Source organism: Tripterygium wilfordii, chromosome 12 (assembly GCF_013401445.1).
Source record: "Tripterygium wilfordii isolate XIE 37 chromosome 12, ASM1340144v1, whole genome shotgun sequence".
NCBI lineage: Eukaryota > Viridiplantae > Streptophyta > Magnoliopsida > Celastrales > Celastraceae > Tripterygium > Tripterygium wilfordii.
In genome coordinates, this window is record NC_052243.1 from 11,049,566 (window position 1) to 11,063,194 (window position 13,629).

General features: G+C 37.2%; 3 protein-coding genes across 6 annotated transcripts; all 3 read right to left on the reverse strand.

The window, feature by feature from the left end:
• Positions 1–249: 249 nt before the first annotated feature.
• Positions 250–858, reverse strand: LOC120010563. Its single transcript, XM_038861345.1, has one exon. The coding sequence runs from the start codon at positions 856–858 to the stop codon at positions 250–252; it is 609 nt and encodes a 202-aa protein (XP_038717273.1).
• Positions 859–1,565: 707 nt separating this feature from the next.
• On the reverse strand, positions 1,566–4,630 carry LOC120010227 (30S ribosomal protein S9, mitochondrial-like). Its single transcript, XM_038860953.1, has 4 exons — positions 4,026–4,630; positions 3,015–3,455; positions 2,048–2,128; positions 1,566–1,919 (listed from the first exon to the last, which is right to left on the reverse strand). Exons 1-4 carry the CDS (start codon positions 4,567–4,569, stop codon positions 1,828–1,830), a joined length of 1,158 nt encoding a protein of 385 aa, XP_038716881.1. The 5' UTR covers positions 4,570–4,630; the 3' UTR covers positions 1,566–1,827.
• A 1,337-nt stretch (positions 4,631–5,967) lies between these two features.
• On the reverse strand, positions 5,968–11,168 carry LOC120011163 (beta-1,3-galactosyltransferase 7-like). Of its 4 annotated transcripts, none has more exons than XM_038862233.1 (10): positions 11,003–11,168; positions 10,752–10,848; positions 10,579–10,634; positions 10,279–10,478; positions 10,111–10,174; positions 8,431–8,503; positions 8,121–8,329; positions 7,905–8,030; positions 7,436–7,545; positions 5,968–6,883 (listed from the first exon to the last, which is right to left on the reverse strand). In XM_038862233.1, exons 1-10 carry the CDS (start codon positions 11,095–11,097, stop codon positions 6,735–6,737), a joined length of 1,179 nt encoding a protein of 392 aa, XP_038718161.1. In that variant the 5' UTR covers positions 11,098–11,168; the 3' UTR covers positions 5,968–6,734. The 4 variants fall into 4 exon arrangements, with proteins under 4 accessions (XP_038718161.1, XP_038718159.1, XP_038718160.1 ...); XM_038862231.1 differs by having other exon boundaries at positions 10,279–10,487; XM_038862232.1 differs by having other exon boundaries at positions 10,579–10,637.
• Positions 11,169–13,629: the final 2,461 nt, after the last annotated feature.

The following is a 13,629-nucleotide window of genomic DNA, read 5'->3' on the forward strand; positions in this document are numbered from 1 at the left end:
AAAAGAAGGCAGCCTTGTGTTCCTATTGTCCAAGAGAGTCACCATCTCTGGGAATGTGAGAAGATTCAATTGATGCTGATTAATAAAGACACTAGGGCAGATCTAAGTTTCATTTATGCATATTCATGTACAACCCCTGATCAAATTATCACCACCACACAAATGAACAATGCAATTGAACAAATTCTTTGATGTAAAAAATTGGAATTAAAATGAATCTATCATCTATGTAGAACAGTAGTAGGTTCATCAATACCATGTCCGGATTTGAATCTCTTGAAGCCTCAAACTCTGCAATGCAACCCCACCGGATCTCCTCTTCCAAAGACTCTCTGCAGCTTCACCTCCTCCTCCTGCTGTTGGTTTCATTTTCCTAATCACAGGCAATGGAGGGTCCATCTCAACTATATTGACAAACCCAGAATTCTCCTTGCCATCAACAATCCTGGGTCGACTTCCACAATCAAAACTCCCTCCTCTTCTTCTACATATTCTGTCGTTATTGATGGTGGATGTTGCAGTAGTAGTACTAGTGTTGACACTATAATTCTTGCCTGAGAGGATCTTCTTGAGCTTAAAATACTTGGCAGGGCTGTTGTTGTTGTTGTGATTGTTGATGGTTTTATCTGAAACCACAAATTTGCGAGAAGTGTGAAAGCCCAAATTGAACTTCTCATTTCGCTTGATTTGACCCATACAACCAATTTTTGGTGACAGAGGGTCGTTTGATGATGAAGAAGATCGTTCTTCCCATCTGGGTATTATTGCCACATCTTTGATCGAAGGCCTTGAACACAACGTAGGCAAGAATGTGGTCTTGTGATGAAGAGTTTGGTGACGATTGTATCCATTCCCCATTGAAACAACAGAGAAACAGAGAGAGAAGAGGGGAGGGTGATAAGTGATAACAAGAAGAAGAAACCGGGGAGTCTTTTATTGTGTTATGGGTTTGTGTGATGGGAATACTTTATTTGTGTTGACTGAGTAGTCTGAACGAGTTAAGTACCGAGTTAATGAAAATTGAAAACGATAAAGTCAAAACTGAGTTAATTACGCGACCTTTCTTCAGACTAGTATTATTTTGGTTTGGAGTTTGGACTGACTGCTGACTCTGTCAGTACGTGTAGTTGATGTAATTACAAAAACTGAAATTAAAAAATAATTATTCTGGTCGGGTGGTCGACTTGGCATGGCATGAATTACTGAAAAATGCATAATTATTGGGGGATGGAGCCATGGAGGGCTCTAATTTTGGACTCCAATTCTCTCCCAAAATTATGTTAAATTATGAATAAAAATATGCTATTGAATATTTCGGTATTCATAATGTTAGAATATGATAGATTTTGTAAAAAAATTTAGGAACCCTAAATTCTAAACCTTAACTACTAAAAGTCCTAAACCCTTAAATCCTAAATACCCTCAACTCTCGACCCTAAATACTAATTTTAAACTCAAACTCTAATATGTCATTTTAACATGATTTTTGAACGAGAAAGGAGCTAGGAATTGGAACCCCTCTCATTCCAATTATTGGGAAGGTCGGAAGAATTCAAGATAAGCTATTGTTAAAGAAACAAAAACAAAAAAGTTATATTAAGAATTTTGATTTGTTGTTTAATCATGCTCTGTCAACTCGAGCTTGATTGACTATCAAATCTAGAAAAAAAATCTAAACACCTCTGAAGGGCAGATGATGTAATTAAGGATTACCAGAAGCACTACACGAACCAAACAAAAGCAAGAAGTTGCAAAATGAGAACAAAATTGAAATTTCATAAATAACTGGTCATGTAAAGAATTGAAGGTAGCAGGATAGCACATTGATTAACGCTTGACCCACTGGAAGCTCTTCCTTGCTTTTGCTCTCCCTGGTTTCTTCCTTTCCACAACGCGTGAATCTCTTGTCAAAAAACCAGCTGCAACAGATGAATCTTGCATAATTAGTACGTGCAGATGGGAAAGATAATGCCAGTGAAATACTTTCAACAAAACCAACATGAAGGAGAATATAAGTCAAGAAAAAGAAAGTATATCAAAGCTATACCATCCCTGAGGGGAGGACGCAAATCTGGTTCCCAGTTTTGCAAGGCCCTGCTGATCCCCAAACGAACTGCATCAACTTGACCTGTCAACGAGAAAATCATGAATTTGGCTCATTTCTTGGTAACAATACAAGAAAACAGAAAGTAATGTGCGCCCAAAAAATTTTTAATGACATAAAAGTCATACATCCACTGTCAATAAAAGCAAGCCATCTTTTTAAGAATCAGATTCATCCGTATGCCCAAATAGTTATAAAAGTCATCCTCTTACCTGGGTTAGTCCCAACAAAACTTTTTAAGGTTCTACCTGTGCCTGGTAATGCATAACTTTTTCATCTAAAATGGATGACAAATTTTTTCTATGATCATGCGTGGGGCATGCATCTAGAAACAAAACTAACATCATGAGTTACAAGACAAGAATTATTCTCCTAAACCCTTACACTACAAACCGAACAACAACACCTGGTGGACAAGGCTGCAACATTTTGTTACTCTTACACTAAGCCTTCATGCATAAATTGATGTTTTTGACATCACTCCCAATGGTAACTAGAAGAAGAATAAGTGTAAATTCTAGTATCCTAACCAACATTTTTACACAAATTCCACAAGAACCTCGACAGCTAAAACCCTAACAGGGCAATGATTTAAACTTTGAATAAACATAAACATTACCCACACTGAGTATTTAATACTATAAAAGACTACGTATAACAGATTTTTGGATAAAAGGCTTGTGGCTCCTGCCATTAAACAAAAGACAGACAAGTTACAAATAGAAACTTGAAAAGTACAAAAGCATAGCTGCATATAATAAAGTATCAAAGAAATAACAATTTCAACAATGTTAGTTACAACAAATATTTTGTTACAACAAATATTTTATTACAATACTTTAAAACATTCAGGACAAAAATAAGCATACAGATGATACAGATTTATACAGTTCAAAGCACTTGAGCTCACCTGAGACACCACCTCCTTTCACCGTGCATTTTACATCCCAAAGGCCCAAGGTCTTTGTCTCAGAAAAAGGCCGAAGAAGAGAAGCACGATGATCAAGCATTGGAAAATAGGTATCAAATTCTTTATCATTAACAATAAACTTGCCATCACCAGGTTGAACCCAAACACGAGCTATGCTGCATTTTCTTCTTCCCGTTCCATAAGCCCTTCCCTTGTCATCTACTTGTCTCACCCTTGCTTTCGCAATTTCTTCTTGTTTCAGGCGCTCTATATCAGCCCTTGAGGATTTTCTAGTATTCTTCTCATACCGCATGTCTTCTATTTCACTTAGAGGTGGTAATCCCTCAATCCCTTCCAAATCCTTCAGAGCAATTAAGCTGTCCAGCATCGCATTTGTTATTCCAGAAGCTGCGATAAGATCACCAAATGCACGGTTTGGACCTGCAATTGAAAAGACAGTCAATTTTGTGTTTCATAGATAACCAGTAAAGATGCCATAAAGAGTGATAGTCACCATCTTGATCAATAAAAACTACAATGGTATACAATATATCCAGTTAAATGGCACGAATAGAAGTTTCAAAGCAAAGCTATACATAGCTGACCTGAAATTTCATCGAACTTAAGTAACTACTCACATGCTAGTGAAGATATGGCTAACAAACAAACTCCCCAATTAACCATTTAACACTCACAAATCACAATGGCTCTTTAAGCACTTCTTGTATTCAAGTTTTGCTTTCAGGCAAGTGAATGATTTTCCATATTCAATGACGCCAACTTTAAATGAGAGAGGAAAAAGAACTGGAAGGGTATCACAAGAAATAGATAGGAAATGAAACACAATGTAGAATATTTGCGGCAGAAGCCTTCTTGAGAAAATCTTCAAGTCAATGTTCTTGACATGTAAGAACAATATTTATGGGTTTGAATCAAATGAAACGAAAACTATGATCCGAGTACGAAACTAAACAAGCTGGAAAACCATTCCACAACAAGCTCTAATATTACCTTTGAGTACGGCAGTGAGCTGTTGCTCCTCTATTTCAAGCCTCTTATTCTCTTCACTCTTCTCCATCTCCAAACGAAGACTACTGTCCTCCACACTCCCGGTTTCAGCAACCTCCGATGTTGTCTCACCAATATCAAAAACGTCGTCCTTCTCCTCCTCCACAAGGCTCCATGGCTTGTATCCCTCCGCAGTCACCCACTCCTCACCACCGACGCCGTTCTCTGCTGTCTCCTTATCAGCTCTTCCTAATACATCATCGTCTCCACCGGGCAAAGACTCGGCTCCGGAGATCCCAGCGATATTGCCAGAGTCCTCACCGAAAAAATTGTCAAATGTTCCGTCACTTTCTCGGCTAAATTTCCATGACCCATTGGATTGGTCCGTAGAACTGTTGCGGTTGTTGTTATCATTTGTGGAAAGGAACCGAGAGGACTTCAAGATCGAAGTAAGATTGTTATTGCTTGCAGGATTTGATTGGGATTTTGAGTAAACGTTGGACAACAATCGGAAATGAGAGGATTTGGGGATGAGACGGGAGAGCATGGTAGAGACAGAGGGAGTAAGAGAGACAGAGGCGACGGAGAGGCACCAGAACGATCAACAATGTCCGTTAAGGTTTCTGGGTATAGGCAACCAGGATGCGACATCGTTGTGGAGTAGGTCTTCAGTTGGGTCATGGCCCATGGACGTAACAAATGGCAACAAGGGGTCACTTCCTGTCTTAGGCCAGGCCCATTGCACATTTCTTAATTCTTAATTAAGTTATTTCCTTTTTAGGCCCATGAACATTTAGATGTCTCCTTCAAGAACAAATACACATTCAGGCTGTTTAGCACTAGCCAATAGTGCATAATCTGAATCCCAGTAACACTGTTAAGTCTGCAAAAGATATCTTGCTTCGTACTTTTGTAGTTGCTTTTCCTCAGTTTATACTAGAATAAGAAATTGTATTTTTATGAGGGCTCGTTTCAAATATTTGTATAGGTGGTTCACTAGTAGTTATGTGGAATTTAGAGAGAAAAAGAAAGAAATTCTTTGACGAGAGTACTGGCTAAAGGAGCTTCGACAGTGAAATTAGTGAGGTTGGGGGTTTTTTTTTTTTTTTTTTTTTGTGAAGGGGGTTCATTTTTATAGAAGATTCTTGCCCAAATACAAATCGGGGATTGTCCTTTTCGAGAGATTTTCTCTATGTTCTCAGATGTCGGGAACAAGGTTTTGGTTGGAAGGCTTTCATGAAGCACGCAAGGGGTTAAAGCTATGTCAGCAATTGGACATGTGCGAGTTCCAATGCAAGCAATGCGACAATATAAGACTTGAGGTCGGTTTGCAATATACTCAACGTGGGGTCGAAGTCGAGGCGGCATAGGGCCGTCTTCAACAAAGAGATCAATGGAAGGGGCATTTTTTATATGAAGGATTATCGGGCAGAGGAGGGGCCTCATGATTTGGTAGAGCAGAGAGACCATACGGCAGGTCAAATCGACAGTTTTAAAGGTAATACCAATTAGGTGGTGAAATGATTAGGACTGTAAAAATTTATGTAAAAAAACCGATAATAATCGATCCACTGGTCAATTAAATTTATGTTAAAAAATCGAAAAACAAAAAACCGATTAAACCCAATCGAAAAACAAAAAATTGATTAAACCCTATCATTTTGACCCCTAAAAATGACAAAGCTTGTCTTGGACGGGAAACCCATGAATATGCTTATGCTGGGAACAATGTGCAATTTATAATAGGGAATGAACTATCATACTACCTAGATTGTGTTGTGGGCCGCACCTTTCGGATAGCATTCATGTACTTTGTTATCTCAACCGTACTGTGCTATCATTAGTACTTTGTTAGTTTGTCGGGCATTAAAATGGTGAAAAAATTGAGAAGAAGACATGGAAAACAAGGGAAGAAAATGAAAGAGAGAGAACACATCTTTGTCGATTCCACATAAAGATAAGGCGATCCTTTACTATGGATTCAAGTGTCAAAACAGCTATAAATAACTTAATAAGTATGACTAATTCAAAGAAGCCACCACCAGTTCTTACAGATTACACTTACAACAGCATCTGCATGCGAAGAGTTGTGATCAGTGCCTATATCTGAAACTACATTCAACTCCTATTCGGAGATTAAAGTTACAACAAAGAAGTGTAAATATCTTATTCGTAATAGAATAATGTTTGAGACCTCCAAAAAGTGACTCCCAACTGTCAGTCCATATGAGCAGCCACCATGTAGTCACCGGCTATCAGTCGGTATAAGCAGCCACCATGTAGTCACAGCAGTGCAAGTTATAGAGGCAACATATTTGACCTGTATCATATCTATGGTCAATTCTGCCTCAATCTCAATCTTCAATCACCTCACTTTCTTGTTGACAGAATATGATTAGCTTCTCTACCGTTCTCTAGCCACGAACACCGTCCCAGTTAATTCTTAAAACAGAGCACTCCAAACAGCTCCATCAATTTCCCCACATCTTTCACGGACATATTGATCTTCTCTACCGACTTGCAGATTCCACTACAGCTCTAATCAAACGATACAACACATACATTACGAGTCTGCGCCTTGCACTCGCAATTTGAGATGGTGGAGTGTAAGATATTAAGTGAAAGAAGATAAAACCACCTCACTTTCTTGTTAACAGAAAATGATTAGCTTTGCTACCGTTTTCTAGCCACTAGTATCGTCCGAATTAATTCTTAAAACAGAGCACTCCAAACAGCTCCATCACCTTCCCCACATCTTTCATGGACATATTTGATCTTCTCTACTGACTTGCAGATTCCACTACAGCTCCAATCAAATGATGCAACACATACATTACCAGCCTGTGCCTTCCACTCACAATCTGAGATGGTAGAGTGTAAGATATCAAGTGAAAGAAGAAAAAACGTTGGGAATTGAAGAAATCTCTTTGCTAAAAGAAAGAAACTGATAGAATTTCCATCTGCACTCCCATTTCCCATGACACATCAATTGTCCAACCAGATATGCATGCCTAGGAAGAGCCAGGGCATTATGAATAAAGTTTTAAGTAAAAGTTTATTTAGATGCAATGGAAATCTTCAGGTAGAAATGAAAAGGGGGAACCTAATGAAAGATAAAGAAATACCAAAGCAAGTGGTGTTCCCACATTAATAATCTCTTCATTGGAGGGCCATATGTAGTGCAATGTCTCGAAGTGGATGATGTTTCCTTTTTTTCTTGTGATATGTGAAAGTAAATTTATTAAACAAGAGACAGGAGAGAGAGAGAAAGAGAAAGAAAGAGAGAGGTAGGGAGCCAGAGGGGCCATGGTGCACAGATGAAGGAATCAAAACAGAAGCAAAAGTAGCTTAACTGTAGTTTTATCTCCGAACCATAAGAAATCAAAGATATATCTCTGTTGTCAGAGCAATACCTGGAGGAGTCCCACAGCACATATTGCGGTCATCGATGTGCTCAACCTCAAGGCCAATAAACCAAGAACCAAGCGACACATCTTCATTAGCATATTTGTGCAATATGGGCCTACAATAGAAACAAAACATGCCTTAGAAATTCAATTGCCGTTTAACAACCAAACTTTCTGTCCGGAAATGATAAATTCGAAGTTTCCGCCAAGTACTTTGAAATACTTCCAAAGGTAAATTGGACTTTATAATTGTGACTGTTTCCAACTTTCAAAACCAAACCGAAAGTGGTGCTCAAAAATTTTGGCACAATAAGCACACAGAAAATGTTTCCAACTGAACAGATAGATCCTAAATAACGCAATCTAGAGAATTGGAGACTCGGATCCTCATTAAGTCATTATCATAGCTTGTGAGTCACAAATCACAATACGGTAAATTAAGCAATGCAAATCAAGAGAAAATTCCATTTCTTACTGGTTGATGGAGATGTAAGTGGCAAGATCCTTTGAGATCGCATATATCTGGCCAGTTGCATGTCGGAAGTATTTGTTCCCCTCCTCACCAAATTTCCAATACTCTGGTTCATGATACTTGACGTTCCTATAGAGGAATTTGAGGTTAAAATATAGAATTCCACGCGAGATAATGGAGAGGTAATGTTTTGTAAGCTAATAGCAGCAGAAAAAATACTTTAGGGAAAGAACAGGTCCAGATTTCATGCACCCAATGTAAACCCTTGGCTTTGAACGGTGATGGGAAAGAGTAGCAGCTAGCATTCCCAGATTTACATGAACATCATCATCCACTTTGACATAGAAATCAGCATCCCATTTTTCAACTGCAGTGGAGAAGAAAGTTTTTGTTTTTGCAGACAATTCATGGTATCCCTCAACATGCTCCTACAAGATAACATAAGAAATAGGCTTAGTAACTTGCAGAATCTCCTAGAATTCTATATATGCTGGCACATCATGCTTATGTTTATATGTTTACTTCTTACCAGTCTAAGAAAGTCCTTGTGCTGAGCATCTTCAGAATCAATAGCCTTATCCAAAATGCTGTTTGAAGTTGCACTGAAAATTAAATATCACTTAGATCAGTTCCTTATTACATAAAACAGAGCCACATTATGCTGTTACATTGTCTTCCAATGTCCAATATAACTGCAATACTAATACAAATGAGATGCAGTGCGTATCAATTTATAGATGTACTAAAAATAGCAATTTGCCAATTATGATATGCCACGGCAATGGCAGCATTGCTAATTCACTACCAATTCGACCCAAATAGCGGCAGAATGGTAGTATAAAGGTTTCTCTTTAGCCAAAAAAATGTTTCTGGAAGACAATATGATCATTTTTCTTGCTGCCTCTTACTATAATTTACTTCAACATGTATCAGATAGTCTGCAAGATTAAATATGATTTATTGTGATAATTAACAGCAACAAAGCTTTATGACTTTGAAGGCAAAAGACATCTTACACAACACTATAACAGTCATTGCAAAAAAGGTCATAATATCAAATTTAGCTGCAAAAGCTTCGAATAAAGTTTTTAGTTTCAAAATCTCCAATGCTTTCATTTATGAATTACAGTTGACGGAGCATTGAGCCTACAACATGCTTTTAGCAATCAACAACTTAGTTCATATTTGGACTTTTTGAACATCAAGTTTGCAATATGGATAAGAAAACAAATAGGTCAATTTTCATGTTAAAAAGTAGTAGACAAGAAACAAAACAGGTCACTCATGCACATAATGGAGGACAAACTAGAAATCCAGAACCGTATGAAAAACCTTAATTTACTGCCCAACATGCTTTCAACAAATAGACTCAACATCTTAAATAAAACAAATAGGTTGTCTTTCCTTGTTAAAAAGTGTTAGAAGAGAACAAAAAAAAGTAATGTTTGCACACATTAGAGCATGGAAGACAAACTAGAAAACATCAACTATCAGCAATCAAGGAGCTCTTGGCCTAGTGGTTGCTACTCCTTAGGATTTCAAACAGGTAAAAAGGTTTTGAATTCTTCCACAAGCTAAAAATCACTAAGATTAAAATCAATATTATTCATCAAACCTTAATTTACCTTGTCAAAATCTTTTAAATGACCCACGATTATACAGCCCAAAGATACATCTCATAAGGATATGTTTTCGGGCACTACATATAGATTTCTTTCCACCAAACAGGCACAATAATTATGAGCAGACAAAGAATGCACCCTTTGTCTCTTCCCAATTTCATATGAAGGATGACAAAATAGCATAATCAAAGAAGACTAGCATGCGAGTTTTTCCCAAGGATGCTTCATATACACTTGTGTATATGTTCAGACTTCAGAGTGATGGTACACATGCAAAGGAATACAAGCCACCTCTTGGGGTCAGTATCTACTCTTGTCGATAAGTGTGCTATAATTAAAACCGATGCACAACTGATAAACCAGAACAACTCAATTACTTGAAACTGACCATCAATGGCTTACAGTTGCCCCTTGAATCCAATAATATTTTACTGACATAACAAGAACCACACATTATTTTGCTACACACGAAAATGCAAAAGAACCGGTTACCAGCCACTTCTAAAATCTCTACCCAGTCTTTTCCTTTTTTATTCAAGTATACAATATAGCCCATTAAATGCATGATTGAAGTATAAGCATTTTACCTGTGGCCAATCATGAAACGGATAACAATCCCCTTCTCACGCTCGAGTTGGAGAAGCTTTTCCCCTGATTAAATCCAACCAAACATCACAAATCAAATCAAACAAAATTATAGACAAAACAACTAGATCAACATAAAAATTCACTCAGAGAGCAAGAGAGTGAGAAACCTTGAGGCATCCAAGTCTCCCTTACAGAGTCACGCCTCTTCCTACTACTAAAAGCAGTGTTAATTCCAATAACTACAAAGACTTTCTGCCTGGGTGGCCCCTCACGAGACAAAACCGTGCCTTCCAAGCGATACATGTCCTGAGAACTCCGACTTGCCGGAAGCTCCTTTTGAAGCGTGGAAACTGTCTTGTCTAGCAATCTGTCAAGCCTCCAAAAAGTTAACAGAAGTGACACACATTATCTAACAGTCCAATTGCTTCACAAAAGTGATAAAAACGAGGAACCGGATTCGCACTCACTGAATTGCTTTGTGGGTTTGGTGAACTTCCTCCATTAAATCATTGTCAGGCGAATACTTCTAAAATATGATCGAACAACAAAATTAATAAGAGAAAATCCAAACAAACAAAACGGACGAGGAAAAAAAAAGAGACTATCAAGAACGGCAGTAAGACTAAGTTCAGAGAAATACACTCTTGGTGTTGCAATCCTCGGATACGATTTGTAGCTCTTGCTCACGTCGCCGCTGGGACATGAGCTGGCCGTTGGATTCGGGTAGTACCAATATTCTGCATCAATATCCACGAAACAATGAAACTCACGCCAAGATCGGCACCAATTGATACAAAAAATTGTTAAATGAACCCTAAACTCGGGTTTGCTGAATAAATCTAAAAATTAATTAGAATTTAAGAGCAGAAATGAAGTTAAAGAAATCTTAACCTGTTGGAGAAGAGAAGTCCGAGAACGAAGAAAGAGACGCAGAAAAATGGGATCCACTTGGTAGAGATTTTGGCACTGCCTCCTCGGCCCTTCATCGTCGGCGAGTGAAACAGAGAGAGAGAGCGAGCGAGCAGATCGTGACGGAACTGGGAGAGGAGAGATTTGAAGAGAGGAATTTATAAGAGTGGAAAGGTTTGATTTTTGTGAATAGTTTACGCGCGTTGGACCGTCTAACTTCTACGAATTCGTGCTTTTGGTCTACCTCTCCCGGCAGTCACGCCATATGTTGGTTGGAATCCGTAAGGACTTGTGCGCATCACCATGGGCCCTTTCGCTTGGGCCTGGCCCATTCTTCCAGTTGACAATATCTGACTCACAAATTATTTTCTTTGTACCTATTTTTATTTATTTAAAATAAAATAAGTAAATATTAATCTTTAACTATTTCTTATTCGGGTACAATTATCGTGAGTATCAAATTTATTAATGATATATTTTTGTAATATTACTGCTATGGTGAGTTCTCAATAGTCAATACTAGATAGTATTGGCAGGGCTTTTTTATTTATTTATTATTATTATCATATTAGATTAATAAATACTTATAATATCTAATAAATCTCTATTAACATTCTCTTATTTAACTTGCACTATAGTACCATATATCTTTTCGGTGCATCGGAGGACCTGACATCAAACTACGAGTACTAGCAAACAAATACAACTTGATGCTAGGAGGAGAAGTCCAAAAACGGTTAGTGAATCACCAAAGTATACTCCTAAATTAACAAGAAAATTAGTACAGAAGTTTTTTTCTCGCAACGTATGATTAGTGCAGACCGTCCAATAGCGAAATAGTGACAATAAATATCACTCGATCAAGAGAACCGTTAGTGAGAGGTCGTCATATGAGTCGCTCTCCAAAACAATTGTTGTCTATAAAGACTAATTAGGTTTCAAAGTCTACTACTTGACAAATTCAAAGCTCGTAAAGAGATTGAATTTCCTACACGAAAAGTCACACATCAACCATGTTTTTTTGGTCATTAGTCATGGCCGTCATGACTAACGAGTCATCTTTTTTAGGACTGTTACTGATATGGTAAATTATCCATTGATATATCATTGTTGACGAATTGGTTACCGAAAATAGCAAAAGATTGGTATACCGTTACCAATTGTTCGGTAACGGTAACGATAAGCAAAGTTCAAAACCGATAAATTTCCCGATTACCGACATATATATTAAATATATATTAATATTATTTTTAGTTTTAGTTTTATTTAATTATGACCATTAGATTGATCTAATTTAATCTAGACCATTGATTATTTTTAGGGTTATCATTTATATATCACTCGTAGCAATTTCATTAACTTTAAAGCAGCGTTTGTTACATAACGAAATGCTTTGTTGATATTGATTACATGCTTTTTTCTCCCTTTCCATTATGGTCTTTTATCTTTATTTATCTTGTTTCTTTTAGCTTTCCTGCTATGGAGTTTAAAACACTTCGGATACTAAAAATATTAGAAATTAATGAAATGAAAGATTTTTCGTTATAGATTGTTAGAATAATGTTATGTGAATTCTCCTTTCTTTTTTTCTCCGATTGATAAGTATTTTCTCTTATTCACATGTAACACAATGATCATTCTCATTAATCTATCATTTTTATTATTGGTATTGTAGGCAATATGAAAGTGTTGTAGTCTTATGCAATGACTATTAAGCACAATGCTACTTGATGCATTTTTTTTCTTCTCTTTTTTAAATAGGTTTTAAGAATTGGTAAATTTACCAATTACCGACTTACCATTACCGATTGATCGGTATACCGGCTCTTCCGGTAACGGTAACGGTAACATTTTTTGAGTTACCGAAAGAATTGGTATGGTAACGATATTCCGTGTTTGGTAACGGTAACCGTACCAATAACAACCCTAATCTTTTTTCAATTTGCTGAAGATGGGCTGGGCTTCCTTTGGGCTTTGAATCTAATGAAACTGGACTCCAATGAATTAGGCTTTCTAGCTGGGCCTTCTAATCATTCGGATTCGAGTTGGCCCAAAGCAATTTGGGCGTGTAAACTGTAAAGACTGAACTTAAAATATAAGGCGTGAAAGAGACAATAGTAAAGCGGGATTAATGTAGATCAGTATTAAAGGCGATCATAGGCCCAGTGGCCTGCGAAGCTCAAGAATAGTGTGGGCCCATGGCCATGCCCAAGTGAATAATGTGGGTCAACTGATTTTGTTTTGGTACTTTTGGAGGCCGGTACATCAGATTATACTTAATTGTAAAAAAGTGCAGTCACTAAAACATCCTTTTAAAAAAGTAAACTGGGATCATCTTTTACCAAAATAACCTCAAATTTGATTTTCTCTCTCCACGAATTGTGATACAATAGTGATACTTTTAAATAGAAGATCCAATTTAGTGTTCAATTTATATCTTTTGCTTATAAAATGATGATATAAATGTTAGAATGTAAATTTGATTGCATTACATGTCTTTCTAGTTCAATTATGTCATTTTAGTGGATTTTTGGTGTTGGTGATACTATAGTGATACATCTCTGCAGCTGTAAATGTTTTTCCAAAACGAGCAAGAGATGTACAAACCA

Bases quoted from the DNA above. Each gene is read 5' to 3' on its own strand.
- LOC120010563 (XM_038861345.1), bottom strand. From the start codon at position 858: ATGGGGAATGGATACAATCGTCACCAAACTCTTCATCACAAGACCACA.
- LOC120010227 (XM_038860953.1), bottom strand. From the start codon at position 4,569: ATGCTCTCCCGTCTCATCCCCAAATCCTCTCATTTCCGATTGTTGTCC. The intron at 3,456-4,025 runs GTAATATTAGAG...TTTCAATTGCAG, and splicing joins GCTCACTGCCGTACTCAAAG to GTCCAAACCGTGCATTTGGT. The intron at 2,129-3,014 runs GTGAGCTCAAGT...TCTCGTTGACAG, and splicing joins GAAAGGAGGTGGTGTCTCAG to GTCAAGTTGATGCAGTTCGT.
- LOC120011163 (XM_038862230.1), bottom strand. From the start codon at position 11,097: ATGAAGGGCCGAGGAGGCAGTGCCAAAATCTCTACCAAGTGGATCCCA. The intron at 10,638-10,751 runs GTATTTCTCTGA...ATCATATTTTAG, and splicing joins AGGATTGCAACACCAAGAGT to AAGTATTCGCCTGACAATGA. The intron at 6,884-7,435 runs GTATTGCTCTGA...CTACCATCTCAG, and splicing joins GTGCTGTGGGACTCCTCCAG to ATTGTGAGTGGAAGGCACAG.